At 37.7% G+C, this 22,529-nt stretch overlaps 1 protein-coding gene across 1 annotated transcript in view; it reads right to left on the reverse strand.

The window, feature by feature from the left end:
* The window catches only part of CPQ (carboxypeptidase Q), a 138,059-nt gene that overhangs the window by 22,431 nt on the left and 93,099 nt on the right, over window positions 1-22,529 (reverse strand). Inside the window, exons 6-7 of the mRNA XM_032988025.2 lie at window positions 19,428-19,519; window positions 9,127-9,328 (exon numbers count right to left, since the gene is read on the reverse strand). Of these exons, the coding sequence (XP_032843916.1) occupies window positions 9,127-9,328; window positions 19,428-19,519 (294 nt within the window). The remainder of the gene's footprint in view (window positions 1-9,126; window positions 9,329-19,427; window positions 19,520-22,529) is intronic.

Raw genomic sequence — 22,529 nt, forward strand, 5'->3', positions numbered from 1 at the left:
AAGTTGTGGCAATCAGGGGAAGTCCCCAATGACTGAAAAAAAAGCAAATGTTATTCCCGCTGCAAAATAAAAAGCAGCAGGATCTGGAGAACTATAAGCCAGACAAACTAACCTCAGTCCCCAGAAAAATTATGGACTGGAGGGGTGGAACAAAATTGGGTGGAAAACTGACCTGACTGCTGGGCTCAGAGTGTAGTCATAAACAATCTGAGGTCTAACTGGTGCTGGTTGTGAGAGGTGTGACCCTCCGGGGTCAGTGACAGGCCAGTACCCTTTGCATCTTCAGCAACGACCCAGACAACAGGGATGGCCTGCATCTTCCTTAGATCTGTGGAAGAAGCAGTTGTGTATGCTGGAAGGCAGAGCTGCTGTTCAGAGAGCTCAAAGTGCAGGTGTGGCCTGACAAGGACCTCAGAAAATTCAGGAAATAGAAACCCAAAGTGCTGTACTGGAACAGGTCAACCCACTGCAACAGTACGGGCTGGAGGTGCGCTAGCAGGGTAGCAGCTCTGCAGAACAGGACCTGCAGAGGCACGGGTGAGACCCTGTGGCAATGAAGGTAATGTACAGGCTACGTTAGCAATAGGGCAGCCAACAGGTTCAAGGAAGTGATTTCTTCTACTGTTGCATCTTCTTTTTGGACTCCAGTACAAGCAAGGTATGAACAAAGTGGACAGAGTGGACTCACCCTAACAATCACCCTGGCCAGATGATCAGCTTGTTCTCATCATTCTTTATCATTCCAATAGCAATTACATCATCTGTGTTTTGTAGTAATTTTAAACTTGATTCCAAACCACCAGTGGAAACTCTGAATAGTTGAGGATGTACCAAGCCCTGAAGATTTCTATTAGAAACACTCATCATATGACTTCATATAGGAAACTACTTGGGAGAGCTGCAAGCCAGATCTTAATCCATTTAACCTGTGTTCCTCCCATCAAGAGCAGCGTATGCATGGTCTTCCTGGAATGCTACTGAACGGTTGATTTTTTATTCAGTTTTCAATACTGATGCTATTACAGTTTGTTTTCCAGGAACGAAATCCATGAATCCACAAATATTTCTGCCGTCGTTCCTAAAAGCCATTCTGTATCATTACACATCTGGAGAGAAGTCTCCCAACATTTCCACACTATGAATGGGTCTTATTTTTCATACAGTCAAATTCCAAAAGATGAAAAGAAAAAAAAAAAAAAGTGGAGAGAATGACATTTAACTTTCACATTTTTCCATTGGCAAACACTTTCCACCTTCAACTTCCTTACAGATCACAAATTAAACCCTTTTTGTTTTTCTATTTACTTCATTATTTGCATGAGCTTCAGTGAAGGCAGGGACAGTTCTAGGAATAACGCTTAACTAACTTGTACTCCCAAACTGCATATTTAACATGTTAACACTGTGCTCTGTGTGTTAATGTAGGACACTTGTTTTTTAAAGATCAACAAATGGCAAATGCTTCCATATGAAAAGAATATTCCCACCCACAGAAACAGAATTCAGCTTTCCTGCAGCAAACAATAGAGAATTACTATGACTCTCAGAGGCACAGCCAGGATAAAAACAACCACACCCCAAATCCAAATGAGATTCTCAGATATTTTCAGTGTTTCTTTTCTGAGACAGAGCATGTTCTCCTACTAACAAGGTGAGTGGGAGGAGCAAATTTACTGATGATTTTTGAAATGTTTAGGAATTTTAAGTACTTACAGAGGAACCTATTTCATAAAAATATCTTTTACATTGATCCACCTCATGTAATTTTTTGAAGAGTAAGCATCTAGAAGTAAGGAAAAAATTCAACCTTAACAATATTCACAGGGGGACAGTGACAAAATACCTTTAAGAGAAAGAAGTCCACTAGCCAAAAACTGCAAGAACCATTAGAATTTATGATTTTATTTGGAACACCTTAATTTAAGTTTTCATTATTAGATTAATGAGCTTATTTAGTATTTAGTGTTGAATGCACTGGAACAATTTTACTTCTTCTAGGATTCTGAAAGCCAATGAGAATGTCAGTGCTTCAAACTAATTTATTGTAATATTCATATAAGATTATTTTAAAGCTGTTTTGACTCAGTTTTTTGAAAGATAAATTTAAGTGTTATGTAGTATCAGCTGCTTAACCCATGTGCTGTAATTCTTAGCTTGTGACCACCAAGAAAACTTTGCCAAATAAACTGCATCACAGATACTGGAGAAAAGACAGTAACTAGAAATTAAATAAGAAATTCAATATGTTCAGCAATGCATGACAGAGTTTTGAAAATATTTTTGGTTTCCCAGGTCAAATTTCCTCAGGGATTGGCAAATTAATAGTTCTATTTTTAAAATAGCAATTGGGATTATCTAAACATTGTACAAATCAAAGACAAGAGGTTTTGATATTCAAAAAGCTAGTCTGTTTGAAATGGGGAGGCTTAAATGGGGAAGGAGGCATTACATTATGGAAAATGCCTGGAACATTTACTGGCAGATTCACAGATTTTTTAACACCAACAAGATCCATTACGATCTAATCACACCTGAATAACACGTGGCAAGGAACTTCACCTTGTATCTACTGCATCAAGGTCATTCCTCCTGCTTGAATTACCCTTTACTTTTTGAATGACACCCAAGTCTTATTTTACACATTCAAAATGATGCAGAATTCACCAAGTCTGAGAGGTGCTTCTGTAGCTCACTAACCTCATTGGAAGAAGGTGTTTCTCCTAAGGGAGAAGGATGCTGTAACTAGACAAATCGCTTCCCAGCCTAATATGTATGCTGCAGTTGAGACATCACTTAACATAGTTTTGCATAAACAGAGAGAGATTTAATGTCTCCCATTTTTTACTGTAAGTTACACTTTCTAGACTTTCAGTTCTTCCTGCAGTTCTTTTGTGATCTTGCTCTCACTAAAATGTCACTAATACTGAGTGAAGTAAAGCCACCTAGTACTACCTGCTAGTAATTGCAGCATTCACCCTTGATTGTGTCAACCTTTCTCTTCTTAGTATTTCTATCAGTCTCTAATAAATTACTCTTAAAACATATTACTGAAAAATGGGAGTTCATAGTTAAGGTAGACTTCAGCAAGTTCATTCAGAAGTAGTCTTCATTTTTGTCAAAATAAGTACAAACGAACAGTTTTCAACTATTTGCTACAATCATGAACTATTTTGCCCCAAAGATGACACATTATTTCTGACTTGACATGACAGCTGGGTGCCCTCGCATTAGAAATGGATGTGCTCTAATAAGAAATATATTACAGAAGCCCTCTTAAAACTACCAGTAGAATTTGCATTCAGGCATTGTACCTAATCACTCAACTCCATCCCTCCCTCCAACAGTACTATCCCAGCTGAATATTTGCATGGTCTGTGCCTAGTCTATGTGAAACAAAAAAAACTTGCAATTCTGATGCTTCCTGCTAAATATTAGAAGTAGCATAATACTCCAATATGCCAAAACAAGACTCTAGCCCAAGAAGAACAAAGGTGGAAAGAATTGCATGTAAAGTATGGTCAAGCTTGTCTGTTAGTCAAATAGCATAACTAATAAGAAAACATACCATAATTTACAGACTAGTCCTTTCATTAAATGGTTAGTCTCAAAGACTTTATTAACTTTATTAAATGCAGAAAAGGTCATATGAAAGGCTAATATAACTGAGATATTATGTTAAACTATGAGCCTTTTAAGGTATCCACCTTCACAAAAAATTGCAGCATATTAAATGTATTTAATTACTCTAGAGTAATTTCTAATTTCAAAAGGCTATTTTTATGGAACAATGATAAATTAGAGAATAGATTAATTATTTTACAGATTAACACACACATTTCTTTCTGCAATCAAGATTTTAAATGGTTCTAATAGCTATAGCACTTATAGTAAGTTCTTTAAGTGCCAAGCAATTATAACTGTTCGTTTAGCACACTGTTTTAATTTAATACCTCCCAAGTTGCAGAAAAGTTCACTTCTGCAATGGAACATGCTCATTCACCGTATTTCCTTTTGGGATTATAAAATAAGATATTTAAAAGGAAAGGGATGACCTAGAAAAAGCAATACAATATTACTAATCACCACACAACTGTGCTGGTATATCTCAGATCAAGAGATCAAGAGTCAGGCAAGACATAGGTGTATACCATAAGCCCCCTACCCTTCACTTCCACAAAATATAAATCAGGGCCATAGTGGCTGGTGTTGGTGGTGTGCTTCAACACATGTCCAGAAGAGTGGCAATTCAGCAAGTACAAAATTGTGGCACCTGTGGAGTAACTAAAATTGTGTAAGTATTTATAATACCATGCACTAAGCTAGTTCTGCAAGTAGTGTTCAGGTGCTTTGTCCAACTTTTTGCTTCATGAGTGAGCAGGAGACATTTCATTTGTGTTAGTCACTTGGTCAAATAACTGGAGCTTTCTACATGATACCCTACACTAAACATCTCAGATCATGAATCACACAAATGCTACGTATTAAAGTGAGGAAGTTAAGTTCAATGTATTTTTTAAGGAAATCTTTTTCTCTGTCCTTCGTCTTGTAGGAAGGTCTTTGACAAGTGCAACATCCCTCACCCATGCACAATCTAGCCAAAGGCTTTTCAGCACTGGCCTATGAAGTCCTAGACTATGTGAACTTGATTTTTCCTCTTTTTCTTTACAGTTTTTATTGTTGTGGCAATAAAAAGAAGTCTAGAAGCTGGATCCAAAGAGTCTACCCAAGTCTGTGGACAGTATAAAATTGGGAGGTATGCTGCAGGGCAATGCTTTATGCATCACAGTGGAGTATCCCTTCCAAACAGTGATACAGCCAAGAGCAAACAGAGTTTACCCACTTATAATTGGGGAAATACAGAGTTTACCCAATTCTTCATGCCCAGCCGGCAACCTCAAGTCAGTGAGTTTTCCCATGACACCACTTTCTCAAACATGCCCCTGGCTGACACTGAGCAGAGGAGCAGGCTTGGCTCAAGCATACTGGCAGGCTCACACTGGAGTTTGGTGCTACGAGGGATGATGGGGATGGGGGGAGAAAGGAGGCCTTATGCTCCGGAAAAGGGGTGGAACTGAAGGGTTTAACCTCTTACATAATAAGAGAGGAAAACTGTGCATGTCAAAATCTGGTGTCTAAGGATAAAATACATTTTATTGTAGATGAAAGTAATAAAGAAGCATTATGAAAATATAAAAATGAGAGAAATGATATATGATAGTATTTGTTTGCCACCTCAGAGAAAATGACTAATAGATTGGGTTAGCAATGAATTTTTGATTTCTGAAGAAACATTAAAGTTAGATGAACTTCTGGCTTATTAGTTTCTGGGAGAATAATTCCTCCTATTGTGTAATGTAACAAAAAAGCAAGACACTGTCCCTGTGGAGACAGAGAGATGCAACCAACCATCAAGGTTCAGAGTGACATTGTAAAAAGGAGTTTCACCTTTAGGTCACTGGTTGAATTTTAAATAGAGGGGTTGCCACATGCCTTTGGGGAGTTGTTTGATGTCCTCGGTCAGCTTGATCACAAATACAGCTCAGTTCCTAACAGAGAAGTGTTCCCATCATAAGCACTGCACCAACAGATAACCTCCCTGATGAGCCCAGCAGAAAGGAGCATCCTTGAACCAGATCTCCTGGAAATACTGTGTCACAACAGCCTTCCCTCTGCAAAAATAGGAGAGCATCTGTTTTCCTCTTCCCTAACACCTAAAGCTGAACTAATGTTCATTGGATACCATAATATAAATACAATCACTTCATTCCCCCTTCTCAGTTTCTGAAGGTTTGCAGGGAAGGCTGACGAAGCCCCAGTGCTATTACCTTAGGAACTGGTATAAATCATGCTTGAAGCATCCTTAGGATCATCAGATACCTTGCTTTTTCAACAAAAATACCTGAGTGCTGGTCTAGCAGGGCTTGTTTAATGTGTTTTTTAACACTTTCAGACACTGAAAGAAGCCTGTTGTGAAAATGCATGAAAAGAAACCAAACAAATAAACCCAACCAACCCATCTCCCCACCTATATTTGCAAGTTCTGGCCAAACTTGATCAGGACTTAGTGTTGGAAAGGAACAGCTTTACGTGCCACAGTTTAGATGTATCCCTAACTAAAAAGAAATACGTAATTGGACCCTTAAAAAGAAAGCTGGGGAAGATAATTGCATAATTAATAAACCAATGGTCACCTCAAACTGTAAAACCACAACATAAAAAAATGACATCACAAAAACCCCATTTCATTTGATTTATGCTTCATGAAAAAGCAAAACATATGTTATACAAATATTTTCAGTAGCTGAAAACTGGCTATCACTAGAAAAACACAGCTACAGACATTCCTCATTTCTGGGCTGAACTGTTCTCAAAATAATCCAATGTAAAGGCCACTGATGGAAATATTTCTAATACTCTGCAATCACAAAGCATTAAACTGCTGTGTTTGGTGCAGATGACCTTCCTTGTGCTTTAGAGGCATTAGCTAAGCTTCAGTCTATGGTTTGCAAAGCATTCTGAACTCTCCTGGCCCCTCTCATCCTAAAATCTCAAAATAGTCACTGCTGTTTTCTCGCAAATAAGTTTACGTAACGTTACAGATAACATTTCATTGCATGCCCATTAAAAATAAACATGCTGCAAATAGCAGAGAGTAAGGAGCCAGAGGCACTTTGCCTGTCTCAGGAGCAGCTATGAACAGCTCTGAAAAACATACGTACTGTTGTCCTCTGTGGATCTTTCAGACCAAAAGGTGCAGGAGGAGCAGAATTTTAATAGCATCTAAAAAGGTGAATCCCAGAATGTATTTAACACCGAAAAAGAGAAAAATTCTAGAGAAATGATGTCTGAAACCATTTTAATTGTTCAAGAAGTACACCATATTTTCTCTCACTGTTGCAGAAACAAAGCCACCAAGTGTATTTTCAAGAAAATATTTAAATAAAATTGATGAAGTGTCAACACTTGACTGCTTGTTTAAATTGGACAGAATTATAAAAGCTGTTACAGTGTGTTCAATTTGTTCCAATGTTATTATATACCATAAGGGCTCATTCAAGCAGTGAGAATACTGCAGACAAAGCGTGAAGATTACAAGATGTCTTAGACTTCTCCCTGGTACAGTATGAAATACAATCTAAAGCAGCCGAAATTTTTTTAGTGGAGCTAATTCCTTCCCACCAGGGCTCAATGAGGAAAAAAAGAATCACTGTTCCATTATGCTGCAAGGACACTTTTGTTATTTGCTTAATGGGAAGTTAAATGAATCAAAGCATCAGACGGCAAAACCCCCTGTCATCAATTAATGTGCCAAATTCTTTATAGGAAATCAAATCAGATATATTTAAAAACGGAGGTCTCGATTCTGGTGTATTTATATTTTCCAAAGGTTAAGCTTATAGTTTATGATATAGTTTATGCTTTCGGAGGGGTGCAGATGACTATGGGAGAGGGCTCCCGTTTCTGCCCTGCTCCTGCTGAGTGTACTTTACACATGTAGTCCAGGTGACTAATCAAGAGGACCATGGCAAGCTGTAGTTGTTTATGCTCCAGGTGCACCTCAGCTAATGAAAAGTGGTGTACAAGAGCTCAATACACACTGCCATCACAAGCACCATGCACATTATTAACTGAAAACAAGGCATCTGAATGTTAAATTTTTCTCTCTTCTTCTATGATCTGTCACAGTCAGATGGGAAGCACAATAGAAGTCACTGAGGACCATCTGTAATAATCCCAACACCTTACCTAGGAAATAATTATGATACATTTATATTTTCTAAACACAGGTTGAGTGGTGAGTTCTCATATTCCAGCTACCACACAGACATGTTGGTCTGAAATTCTGGACCAGACATCGCTGCATGGGTACTTCCAGGCTGTGGAGGATGATGCATGGCTACAGCCTCTCAGCAGCACATACAGTCTCTCAATTCAACCCAGCACGTGGTCCTCACACTCATGTAGGATGCACCTGCAAAGCCTAGGAACCCGAGTGCACATCAGTGTCACAGCTGCATGGCATTGAACCGCACAGCTTGCACCTCACCAGGAAAGCAGCACATCAGCTGAAGGTCAATCCCCACCTGCTTAACAATATCCATTCTTCATACTTCTTGCCTAGCATAGATATTTTGCGTTGAGAATTAGACATCTGTACATATTTTGAGGCAGTCAACTTCATGGTATCTTTGTACACCCCAGGTGAGTGAGAAGCAAAGGGTTATGACCATAAACAAGAAGCATGTATTTCATGACCCACTGTGTCTTCCACAAGACCAGGCAAAAAGCAAGGCAGTTAGTTAATAAAATATCAATAGATTCTAAGTATATAGTAGCTACTAGTAAAACCCGCATGAGAAAAAGAACCTTAAATTATTAAAACTGATCATAATTTCTTAAATATCAGTGTTATGAAACTTTTCTTTCTACTGTGATCCAGGTGTGGAAACTACCATGTAAATTCACTAAGGCTCACCCAGGCTGGCTTCTAATTGGGGCTGTTGTGCTCTGCAAGCCCCCATGCTAGTGTGGGGTCTCCTGCACGGGGGTGATGCTGGCAGCAGATCTCTCTCACAGTTTGCAAGACTCTGCCAACAAGCTGCTCCTCACTGGGAGCCAGATACAATACTCCAAACAAATGCCTAAACCACTTCAAACTTTGCAGAATTTTACCCCTTAGCACACCTTAATGCCCCATAACCTTTTAAATGTCACATGTGAAAAACATTGTTTCTTCAGCTTATAAAACATGGAGAAAAAGCCCTGTATTTCAAAGTTGAAATAATAATAATTAAAAAATTATTTGTTCTGCATTGGAGAATTCCCCTCTGCCTTAGCTTACTATTTATAAACCACCAGTGTGGGATTAATTATTATAAATCCTTAAAGCCGAAAAGAAGATTTTAGGCATGTTATGCTACGTATAATCTATACTATTATTAAACTGCAGCTCAAATGCACTGTATGTCCTAATTCTGTTGGTCACCTTTTAAGATTTCTGTATTTTACCTATGGTAAATTTTGCACCTCAAGAGAAACCATTTCTTACTACTTTCAAAATACCAGACCACCCATCCGATGTGCCACAGCACGGGAAGAGCGGTGTCACCTGTAAAGCACACTCACCAGGGACCCCGTCTCTCATCCAGTAATTGATGTCTGTTCCGTCTGCGTTGTCATAAACATCTGTAACATTGATGGGTTGCAGCAGACTCATGATCTCTTTCACGATGTCCCGAGCTTTAGCATTGCCAGTAAAACCCAGCCCAGATGGTCTGAAGGTGCCCTCATCAGATTCCATGACAATATCAAAGTTGGTGATATTTTCCTAAACACGTAAGGAAAGAAGATATTGTTTTGTGATTGCTATTTTAATGAGCACCGTATACTGGATTCTAGATGTCACTGAACATACCATAACAAATTTGTTTAAGAAGCAGAGAAATGCTTCCTGTGATCATATGTATATACGCATAAATAAAGGGACCTAATCCTTCTGTATGAAAACGCTGAAAAAGTTCAAGTTCAGTTCTGAGGCATCAATATTCTGTAGGAGCCACAACATGACTGACCTGCTGTCCCCAAATAACTGCTTTAAGACTTCTGAAGTGCCACCTAGAAATGTAAGCCATTACCACTGTATTTCAGTTTTCACTTGCACCTCTCACTTTCTTCTCAGACCTGAAACTCAGAAATTCTTCTGTTGCTGGGGGGGTGGGTGGGGGGGAGGGGTATGCAGTCTGGTTGGCTTTAAAATTAGATGCATTCAAAGCTTGCTTAGACTGTGAAGGCTATCCCATTTAAAAAAAAAAAAAAAAAAAAAAAAACAAAACAGCTGCTGACTCTTCAGAAACACATTCTTTTCAATATACCATGCAGTCAACTCTGACTTCAGTTGGAGGACTGAAACACCAAGGTTCCTCCTGATCTGAAGGAATAATGTCTGTTTTAAGTGAAGTTTGTGATTCTAGGGCAAGTCCTTACAGGAAACATGGAATTTTAAGATTATGTGTACAAACAGCATAATACGTTTGCTTTTAGTGTGCACATGGAAGATTCTTTTTAGCTAATAGAACAAAAATGAGCATCCACAGCCATTTACTTGCTTCCCATACACTCAGAATGCTCAGTCACAAAAGTTTAATTGGAATAAAATACTTAAGGACTTTACATGAAGGGAGGTCTCACTCTTTTTGAGAGGCATGTGACATTTTTTTGCAGAATAAACCAGTTTATGGTCAGGTCAGGCAGGAAGAAGATATACTTCAGACTACCTTGAATGTGACTAAGAGAACTTACTGCAAGTTTTACTCCTATGCCCAGATCTCATTCCAGAATTTTATGGCTGTCATGGTTTATTACAAGAAAATCTTTACAAGACATATGTGATAGCGGTAACAGATCCATGTCATTAGCAGCTTACACAAGCCTACAATTCAGTAAAGAATTCTTATACATTTTTCTGTTTATAAAACTACAGGTGGCTGTGAATGTGATATTCACATACGTTTTCAGAAGTTCTTTATAGAATTTGCCAAGAACTGTTTTACACTCTGCTTTCCCAAAACTTTTATGTTTTGAGTGAAACCAGTTCTAGCACAGCAGAGGTATCCACTTCTAACTTAGAAATACATCCAGCAGTTAGAAATTTAATACAAAATCTTTGCATATGATGAAGTAACTGTAAATGTTACAATACCTTAAAATAACCATTTTACCCATCCACCCACCCAACTGCTGGAAATCAAAGTGGAAATTACCAACATTGTCACCAAATTGGCAATTGCTATTTTTCTACAATGAAAAAAACCTTCAGTTTATAAAATATTAAGTGTAAAGAATTAGGATACATGTGGTGGCTAGGCCTATCATCAAATGCAGTATTACAGGTCATGGGCCTCAACACGAATTGTGATTCATGGACTCTCTGAACATAGTGGGAGAGAAGCAGGCCAAGAAAAGCACACTGCATGATAAAAGGGACCAGTGATGCTCCAGTCACAGGTACAACAGAAAGAATGTCTCAAAATGTAAATATTCCTTATATCACAAGCCCAAAGAGCAAGACATAGGGAAGACAATACACATTTTGGTGTGCTGGTGGATTGCCAGTGACAGCTAACTCAATTATAGTAAGCCCTGCATAAATACCATGACGGAAATAATTCAGAAATGGCCTCTTTGGATGAGTCTTTGAAGCAGGATTTTTGCTCATTTTTAAAGAAGCTGCAATGAGTATGAGCCAGTGGAAGGGTAAGAGTAAGGCAAGTGGACGGGACTATTCAGGGCAGCAAGGTGAGAAGAGCAAGCACAGGAACAGCGAGGATACTGAGAAAAAATCTCACCTACCACTCCAAAGAACAGAATTCTTAAGTTCCAAAACTTCATAAACTGCTCATATAGCAGCATTACTGCAGTCTTCAGTTGTGTTTTCTCATATAAATGTTTGCATGTGTTTTTAATATGAAACTGAGCAAACAAACCACCCACAATACATTACACCATATTCTTGCTCAGTAAGAAAGCTGTTCAGTTCTGAGAATGTGCTGGAGTGGCACAAAAACAGGACACCCTAGGGAGAGCCACTAGACTCAGTGGGGGACAAAAAAGAAACAGGTCACAACTACTTAAAGTACCATGTGTCCTTGAGAAAGCTTTTCCCCTATTCTGTCCACTAGAAGACAGGATTAATTATAAAACTATTAATTATCGAGTTTGAAAGTTGCAATATTAAAAAAAACAGGGGTTAGGTTGGTTTCACCGTACCCATTTTTGTATATGCATATTGGCATTTCTACTTATGCAGAAAGAAATATATGCTGGAAAATATGCTATGGGGAAGTTGTTCCCTTGTCCTTCGCCCTCTATGGTGCAGGAATAACTGACGCTTAGCAAAGCAGGGTGAGACCATACATTGCTCCGTGGACTAATTCAAGGAAACAGAACACCAAATCAGTAAGATTTTATAAAATAACTACAGGCTCAGCTGTTTTCTTCATTTTTCCTCATAGTGAATGTATAATTTAAACAAGCATTTTAAACTCAGTACACATTTTTTTCAGAAAGTAATCCCATTTCCTGCATCTTGATACTATGCCACTTCTCTCAGCACACACATACCAGAAAATTAAATCTTGTTGGTGTAACCTGCTACCTAATTCTGTGAACATCAGAATAGACTTTTATCCTTTACCTTCCTATGACTCGGTCATAGAAGAGGTCACCTCTCTTTATCTTATCATGTTTAGCTCTTCGACTGAATTTTTAAATCAAGCATTACAATAAATACTGCATGGGAAAATTGGCTTTCTGTGGCTTACAATTTTCATTGAATATGTAAATAGGCATGATCCTTGCCAATACTTCTCTTATTTTCAATTTATTTAATTACTTTTATTTCTGTTTTCTCTATAAACAATCTATTTTTATCTCTGTTAAGCAAAGCTAAAAATACAAATGCCTCTCATCTCTAAGGCAAACACTTGGAAACTTTAAATTACAGTCAAATATTTTCAATTAAGAAAACAAACTCTTGTCATACACATGACCAGTACTCTTATTAGTAGAAAACATGTCCCATCTAGTGTAGACACTGGCAATCCCAAGCAGGTATACCCTACAGGTAGCTACTTATTCAGTCAAAATCCCAGGTGTTAATTTTTACCAAATGTCAAACTAAACTCCAGTGTCTCATGAAAAATCTACCAAGTCACTGACAGTAATTCCTCTTACTCAGCTAAAGCAATGAGTTACCTGAAAGGATAAAGAAGGGAACAGCTGTCCTAAAAGCCTTCGGTAAGTTGGGGCTATTTAAAATAGTGTTATGAGTTGTCCATTTACTGGTTTGCTTTTTAATTCCACTGAGAAAAATTACCACTTTACAGGGAAAATACTAAAGTCTGTAATGACAAAGCACTGTTCTTGACTAATGGTTAATTTGTTCCAGTAATAAGGGACATCAGTTAATCTGAGAGTGCATTTTCAGCTTTCTGTTATTGATTTACACTTAACTTTAGGAAACACCAACACTTATATTCTTGATTCAAGTATTTGACTCAGAGTAGTTGGGATCCAAATATAGCATGGCGACAACTGTGTTGTAGAACCTACAGTGAAATGATGGTCATCCCACTTGCAGTACTAAAAGTGTGTTTAAATCAACACCCAGGTTTGTCAGCTGGCAACTAAGACTACAGGAAAGACAAGAGAAAACACCAAAAATACCTATGTGCATGTGACAGCTGAAAAAGAAAAAAAAAAAACAAACAAAACATATCCTCTAAGTATTTAATAATATGTAAACATAGCGTAGTGTAATTTTGAGTGACTGTTTAGGATCAAGATTATTTAATGAAGCAAAACAGCATAAATGGAAACCAGAGAAAAAAACCACCAGAACAGCTGTTAGGAAGCAGAGATGTGCCAGCATCAAGGCATAACAACCACCAGCCACAAGTGTGATCATACCACTCACACTCTTTCTGAATGAAGACGGGGAAAATCAGAAACACTATGAGTTATGTATTTTTTTTATATTACACCATCATTATATGGAATATAGCTGCCGTAAAGATGAAGATTAGCATGATTTTTGACAGATGACAAGGCATGAATAAGGTTCATACTTTTGTTAAAAGATGAATATTTTTCTGCTACGTTTTATGGGAAAGCAGTGTGTAAAAAAAGTCCACAGATTTTTATGGCTTGTTCTCTATCAGAGTTATGGAGTTCTGACCTCTGAGAAGCCAATGACAAAAGTCCCAGTAACTTCAACAACCCTGCAACGGTATTTGGTCATGTAGTTATTAGCATTTCACTCAGTAAAAACATACTACTAGCATGTCTTGCCTTGTACAATGCCGCTACTGTTCCCTCTGCAACCACTTGCCAGCACTCACAGAGATGACCATTCAGTATTGTAAGTTCTCTGGGATGATAGACAAGAAAAAGCAGACAGCTCTGAAGACAGCAGCACACTAAGCAAGGTGTGAATCAGATTATCTGAAACCTGTTTTGGGAGGTTTTTAATTTGACAAAGAGGCATATCGAAGAGAAACACTCTTCCTGGAAAATGTCCCACAACTTAAGCCCTTTTACTGCTCAAATACAAGGGTATCAAAACACTGTCTATGATTCTGAATGACTTGTCCTTTTTTGAAAGGTTCTAGGTTTTCATTTGAAAATCGGCAACATTGCCAAAAATAAAAATTGTGATTTACATCTCTCAACCAAAGATGATTTTTATTCTTTCAGTAAGCAAATGGGTACTTTTGTAACTCTCAATAAAAGATTGATGAAAATAAATTGGCAACACCTTAGAAATTATCACAGCAGACACATCATTAACATTTCCTGGTTTTATGCAGAGCACTTTTAGGTTCTCATCTGGGTAAGAGGTGAAATGTTAAAATGAAAAGAAGTCAATGAGGACAAAGTTCATCATGATAAGTCAACAAGAGGTGACAATTTTCTGTGTCCTTCACAGCTGTGGGGAGTTTGGATAGAAGGAGCCCAGCTTTCTTACAGCAGAACATCCCAAAGCACCAATGACCTGTGGTCAGGTGCATCTGCCTGGAGTATGAAAGCAGAGCAGCAATCCTCAGAAGATGTCTCCACCATCTTTCACATATTCCATACGGCAGCTCTGCTACTCACGAGGGAAAGGAAGGAAAGATGCAAACACAAAAGTTCTCCTAACACTAGGTATGTATGGAATTTTCCTGCATGGAATGAAGACTAGGTAACCAGGAGACATGATGTCATGATTGACTCTGGGTCTTCCCTGCTTCAGGAAGGGTAAGGAATCAACCTGGTTTTGTGTTTTAGACAAATCTGGCTTTCTCTGCAGCTTTCACTAGGAATGTGACACTACAATATTAAGAATTATGAAATCCTACTCGCCTAGAACCAGCGTAAAATGTAATTGTGTAATTATGTTAGCTTTACTGTGCTTAATACAATCAAGTGTGCTACCAGTTGCTAACTGTGATTCTGGACAATAGAATGCAATAATTTTCTTTGTGTAGTTTTGTAACTGAACATTTCCATCTTTATGAATTTCTTTCTCAATGAGAGGGATCAACATGACAGCAGTGGTCAAAACTACCAGCAGTAATTTTACAGAACTTTTGATTACAGAGAATATTTCCTGAGAGCAGTCAACAGGAAAATGGTCAACATATTTTGCTGGGATAAAAGAACCCATATTAAAATCCTTGATGTGTTTGGTTCAAATCAGACACCAATCCATGTCTCATGTTTCTCTGGAGTACTTGGTACCTTGGGAAATAAACGGAATGTTGAAATACATGAGTTTTCTGAAAACTCTGGTTTTGAGGAGCCAATTTTTTTCTGGGGAAGCATCATTTCACCTGAAAGCAACAAGAAATTTTTGGGATATTTGCTTTTTAGAGAAGGTAACTCATTAGATAATCACAGTAGGAACCTCTTGTAAGCATCAACAAAGAGTACTTAAATTAACAACAATGAGAATCAGCATTTCAGAAAGTCCTGTTTTCATGCAGGCACAGTTTGGACAAAGTATCAAATCTTCTTGGTAATAAACACAAAAAAATCTAACCCATAGTAAACATTGGTGATTGATATTTTTCAGAGAGTTAAACCTTTACTAAAAAGTTAAAACAGTGTACAGCATTTGCACCAGAAATTTAGGTAACTACTGTAAACATCATTAAGATAGGAATAAAAGCATGCAGAAATATTTTAAAAATGCTTTCTCTAATGCGGTTTGAATTAAATTCATAACACATTAATGACTCCAATGATCACAACAGAGTTACTAAAGTAAATCTGAATGTGGCCTAGGATCTCTTAGTCTTTTAATTACAAAGTGTATTTGCTTTCCCAGGAGATTGTATGTAATACCTCTATTCCAAAATAAATATTATCAGCCATTCATATTCTCTTATTTCAGCTGGGTAAATAACTGTAACTTTGTCTTCATGGTACACAGGTCTTTCACAGAAACTAGTCCGAAGCAATGAAAAGGAGGCCAGACACTTCATTACATATACTTCTTTCTCCCCTCATGAAGACAGCATAAGAGTAAGCATACAAAAAACTTACAAAACCTTACTGGAGGGCACTCATGTACCGTTGTGAAAGGCTGTAGGAGAATCTGTATTGAATAGCTGCAACATGAGGTCCTCCAGAATTACTAAACCATGTTCCTCCTGCTTCTGCCATTCAGCTTCAAAAGGAAAGCAGCAGTTGCAAGGTTTCACATTTTTAAAGTCATTTACTGTATTGTCTGTATATAAGAGCCCTACTCGGCAACGGGGCCACAAAACACTAAGCATGGGGCAAAGACTACAGATGTAGTGTTGAACCCCAAGATCTGGAGCCTGATTTACACGTAGATCCTTTAATTTAATTACTTTAATTTCATCAAGATAAGGAATCTTTACTGTAAAGGAAATTCAAGCCTTTTTCCAGGCTGGGGTTAAATCTAATTATTGGCTAACAGTTAAAAGCAGTGAGCACTTCAGCAGGTATCTCCTTTGGGTGCAAAGGTGCTGGTGATTCCCCTGGCAGGCTTCTGCCCCATGACTGAAACTGAGCAGATGCTCTGCGATGTACTGGTGGGTGGCAGGTACCCCTGCACTAAAGGAGGCACTGTTGGACCTTACTTGGCTTTCAACTCTTGGAAATGTCTTAGAAAAATCATACAAAGGAAACAACAGGTGAGGACCATGAGATGCTCTCCAGAAAAATATTTGATAAAATGAAAGCACAGTTGAATGAGTAATCTATGTGTCTGAGCTTATTGTGACTGCAGTTGGGCAAATATCCTTTTCCTAAGCATCTATTTACAGGATGATATCAGAAACAGGAGACAGCACTAGTCTGAGCTTTTGGTCAACCCAATATAGCAGCTCTTACACTCTCCTAAAGCTGTGATCAGCCAATATACCCTATCACTAATTTTAATAATCAGAAACTATAATATTGGGCTCTACAGAAATCCTTGAGTGATAAAAATAATGTTATTATGCAGGGATATTAGTTAATTATTGGCACTATAGTAAAACCACTATGCTGCTGCTATCTCAATTGTTTCTGCAGTAGCTTATCCACTTTCTAGCAGTGGCAACCTACAGTGACAGATGAGGAAGAAACACCTGAAATTAAACTGAAAGAAATGATAAATAAGCTACAAAAGTAAGAGTATTTGTACTTGTCCAGTACTATATTGTCTTCATTTCTTCTCCCTTGCCACATTTCCACTGACATGAGGAGGTAATTTACAATGTCAAGGAAATCCGTGTCTGTCTGTGCTGAATTACTGCATTCATATTTCTACTTGTTTGTAGCGAACTAAGTCATAATAAGCCCAGCTATGTAGATGAGTCATACAGGCCATTTTTCATTTAATAAGGCATCTTTAAATACCACTCTTAGTTAACTTGTACTCATTACCATCAGCAAGCAGTGTTTGTGCCATACAATCCTAATTGCCAGAAATTTGAGCAAGTAAATCATTAAAAGGTTAAGTTATTTTTCATGCTAAATATAATGTACAGTATTCATCTGCTTTATTTTGTTATTATGAGTAATGCGATGTCCTATAGTCATATCAAATTATAATTATGCCAGATCACATGGCAGGGGGGAAACAAGAAAAACAAACAACATACGGATGTCATTTCTGCTTAAATTCTCCATGTAAATTACAAACTTGTTATGTTGGACGGGGCTTTCTTTGCAGAGAACAGCATCCAGATGGAATCGCATCAGCAGAGCAAAAATTGAGACACATCTTTGTCTCATTTTTTTTAAAAGCAAAGTAACCAAATATCTTTCAAACAACACCCAGCCTGCTTTATATTTCCCTATCTGATCCTTAGGCCTGCTTTATGATATTATGTCTGAATGTAAATCCTAGAGACAACAGTGAAATGCAGACATTTTGGCAAAAGACGAAACATGCATGAGACAATTTCATCTGTTACTTTCAACACCACCATAGCATGGAGTTTATTGTCCAACATGGAAATCTACAGAGGTGATGATACATTTCTCATGAGCGGTGGGCACCAGGCACAGAGCATCCCTCCAGCTCCTCCAAAACGCACTTCTGTACATGAGAAGCATCTCCTTCCTGTGCTACGTATTCCAGAACATTTCATTCTAGTTTAAACCTGCCGAACACCATAGTACCAGCTGTAAATCCACAGTCCTTAATACATACTAAACTGCAGCCTGTCACCTCCCTGAATCTGAGAAAGCAAGCTATTAGGTTACCTCTTCCAAATGAGAGAGCTGAGCTATGACTATAATTTGGAGATATAAGGAGGAAATATGGGTAGTTAAATATACTTCTTAGTAATGGTAGACAGGTTAGTGGGAAATAACTGATGGTTCATCGATTAGCCAGAAAAACATAACTGCTGTAATATTATCTCTGGCAACTCTGTTGCATATGAAAATTGATATAGTTTTGTTCATCCCAATGAATTTGATTCAAAGTGAAATTTCAATTTATTTGTTCTGATCGGTTGCTTACCATTAAAAACATACTATTAGGGATTGCTTGTAAGTTTGATTTCACACTATTATACGCAGGTGACTTCCTAAACACATCTGCATTCATCTTGTCTCTGCCTTGAATATATTAACCATTGCTGAGAGTAATACTACTAAATTAGGGAAAAGAATAAAAGATAACTACTTTAGCTTAGTTATACAGGTACAGCATAATTTTTCTAGGAAAAAACCTCCACACATATTCCAAAGACTTATCTCCAGAATAGTTTTATGCAACTGCCCATTATGTCATGATGTACTTTGAAAAGGCAGTTGTTGACAGGAGAAATAGATGTGACAATACACAATATTTTTACCCTGATAACCAGTCATAGCATTGTGTGTTCCTTGAATCATCAGAAATAAACCATATAAAATGTTCCAGATCCCATAAAACTAATAATTGGCAAAGAGAATTTTAGATTACACACTATTAAGATAAGATAGCAAAGATTTTTCTTTGTATTATTTTATCTTTTACATTGTAAAATTTTATGGGAAAATGCAACGAAGCAGAAATATGTAAGGAAAACAAAATTTATTATACTGCCAACATATGTGGACCATTTGTCGTTAATTCTCAGAAAGTTAGCTATGTCTGAAAGCTATGGAAGATATCATCATGAAATAGCTGTTTCAGAACAGTTTTGTGACAGATCTTAGGTCAAGTGGAACATGTATATGTGTGGTGGCATCACTTTCTGTTAAATGTAAAATGAAGTTTACATTATGATTAAAGCCATAAAATATACTTTCATGCAGAAATAAATTCACTAGTTTCAGCTGGATATTAAGCTGAACATTTTGACAAAAATAATATTCAAGTCACAAGACTAGGGAGAAAAGTGCTGTCAAGCAAATATTCTGAAGACATCATTTACCTTGTGCATTTGATAGTATTGCTCGGCACCTATTCCCCCTTGCTCTTCTGCTGTCCATAGCACCAAGCGCAGAGTCCTTTTTGGGCGAAGTCCTAAAACATAATTTTAAACAGTGTTTTTAGTACTAAATATCCATATATTTGAGCATTTTTTGTATTGATCTCTACCCTCCAATGGATGAAAGCCTGGATTTCCATTCAGTCATCTCTATCTTCACCAAACACGAGCTATTTCACATGGGGGTTTTGCTGTCGAGAACACTTTTAGCTTGTTTGGGGGGAAGGACTGGGGTGCAGGGAGAGAGCCCAAGTGTGGCAGGAGTGGGCTGTTGAGGTGCTGCTACCAGTTGCAGTAGCACAAGAGAAGCACGTTTCGGGGATATACTGTAGGTGTCTGGAAACCGTAACATAAAATAACTGCCTTGATAGATTCCTGAGACATACGCTGTTGTCACTGTGGTGGTCTGCAATAAGTAACATGCGTCTGCTTTCAGCAGATCCAAATCAAATTTTCATGAGAATTACCATTGTTTTGTCATGGTTAATTTATTACAATTAATTGAAAATGAGCTGCTGGATTTTTCTGAGAAATGCTTACCCATTTCAGGAACTGAGGGGCTCTGCAATATTATTTTGCTTTTTATCAGAGAAATGAAAAGCAACAATCTGTACTTTGGAATCTGAAATACAATCAGCTGCTGAATGTATGCACGGCTTTTTAAAACAAGGAAAACACAGGGACATTTTCTATTTTGCTATGGTAGCTCAGTAAGAAAGATAAGTTCTCAGATAAATTTTGAAACCATTTCTACCATGGCAGAACTGAACAGAGAGAAGTTGTTGCCCTTTATTTATTTGATTGATTCTATTCATAAGCTAATACATTTGAGACATCAAACCTGAGAGCACGGAAGAGCAAACAGATCAAGAATAAATAGTATTCTCTGTGCAGTGTAATGCTAATTAAGCTCAAGCAAAAATAAAGCCCTCCAAACTATTAAAAAAAAAAAGAAAAAAAATCCCGTGAAGAGACTATCATAGTTGAAAAAGCATAAATTACCACACACACTTCTGTGCTGAGGAGAAATAATATCAGTATCATTGTCAAAACTGATTTCATTTCTTAGCTGAAATGGGTAAAGTTTACAAATAGACCTGACCTTCATTATTTTTTTTCTCTTGACAAAATGAACATCAGCTGAAGATTGCTTTCTCAAAACTACATGCTAGCAATCCTCATAGCTGAAGGCAGAGTATACAAGGAATGCTCAAAATCTGAAGAAAACACTGTGAATTTTCCAGTATTTCATAATGAAGGAAGTGCAAATAAGTGGCTTAAAGGTGTTATTTTCTAAATGTTGATCTGCTGACTGTAAACAGAAAGGTCATCAAACCTCATTATTTTAAGGACAACCCACCCTGTACACAATCCCAGTGGATTCCCTGCTCTTCTCCAAAATCACGACATTACAGGATTAGTCTCCTTCACTTCGCCCTGGATGGGCAATGAGGTAAAACTAAGATAATAAAATAGTTGAAGTTAGAAAGATTTTAGACCCCAAATAACCAGCAATGTGTCAGTGGCTTGGTTAGAAGAGGTGGCTCTAAAGAAGAAAAGGCACTGGGTATGAAGCATAGAGCAGCCAGTCCTGTAACATGGTTCCAATGTCACTGCAGCTGAAGTGGAATATAGAGGTGTGTTTGTCCTATCACAAAGTACAAAGCACTGAAGCCTGGTCTCCAGCCCACCACACCAAGGCTGTAAAAGCAGATTTGATAGGAGATGCTCGAGACAGGGGAGCAGCATCTCTTGCCTCCTCCCAGGCAAAAATTAAGATGCTTTAATCTGCCGCTGCTGCCCTAAAGGGGGAGTGGGGTCAGTGATCAGGGACATCGCGTTCAGCTCAGATGGGCTGTAACCCCCGCTGATTAATCCTGCTCTGCAGGAGCTTGAGAAAGTCTCAGCTCACTTGTGGGGAAGAAGTTTGAGATTCTTACGGCCCCCTCCTAGCCCGTCATTGCATCTGTCCATTAAAGCTGGGGAAATACAAAAGCCCTGCTGAGCTTCAGTCTTTCCAGTTCTGGAACTGGTGTATCAGCTCTTTCAATCTCACAGATTTCTGTCAGCAGATTCACTTCTGAAATTAAACAGGCAAGTTAAAAAAAAAAAAAAAAAAAAAATATATATATAAAAAGCTATGGAGGCAGTTATTTCAAATACAAAACAAAGTCTACAGAGGAAAATTTAATTTCCTCATTATCTTAATCTGAAAGCGATAAGTATTTATCTACCTGTTATTAAAAATACAGCTATTCTGGTCAAAGAACATCAAACAAATCCCATATTCACAAGTAAAATTGTGAAGAATATTTTCAATGCACATTTTTATTAAAAAGTATGAAGTACTGTACTTAATTTACTTTTATTTTTTTTAAAATCAAGTTTAACTATTTTGACTTGCTTCTTAAAAACTACTGGTTCCTAAGAAAGGTATCATCCCAACAAAATCATAAGTCTTGCAGATCACAGCTGAAACATGTATTGAAAAGGCATAATAAAATAGCACTTGCACCAGAAAACTATGTTCTGTGATGGGTGTACTATGTAGAGGGGTAGGTAGCAAATTTTAAAATGAAGAAAACCTGTTTCACAGAAAAAAATAGTGCCTTTTCCCTTTTTATCTATATAAATGACATATTACATAGTCTTAAAAAAAAAAAAAAAGGAAAGGAAAGGATATCAGAAGAACAACAAATTGTATAGTTACACAGACCATTTAAACAGATCATTTTGGAAAAGTGTAACAGGTTATAATGGCATTAATTGATGTATCAGTGCAGGGATCCTACTGTGTCCTCTCCAGGTCACTGGGATCTAAGATTGTGTAACTCAGATTAAAGTTGCAGAGCTCAGCACCTGCCCAAAACCACTGAAATCCCAGTTTCCATCCTATTGCTGCATCTCCATAAAGAGAATAGCAGGGGTTTACAGGAGGATAACATTGAAAAGGTTATCGCTGGTACTCAAACAAATTGTTCTTTCTAAGCTCACATTAACTAAAACCAAAACCAAAACCACTATAGATTCTCCTCCAGCTACAGA

This window comes from Tyto alba, unplaced genomic scaffold (genome assembly GCF_018691265.1).
Source record: "Tyto alba isolate M040663 unplaced genomic scaffold, T.alba_DEE_v4.0 Super-Scaffold_9, whole genome shotgun sequence".
NCBI classification, from domain to species: Eukaryota; Metazoa; Chordata; class Aves; order Strigiformes; family Tytonidae; genus Tyto; species Tyto alba.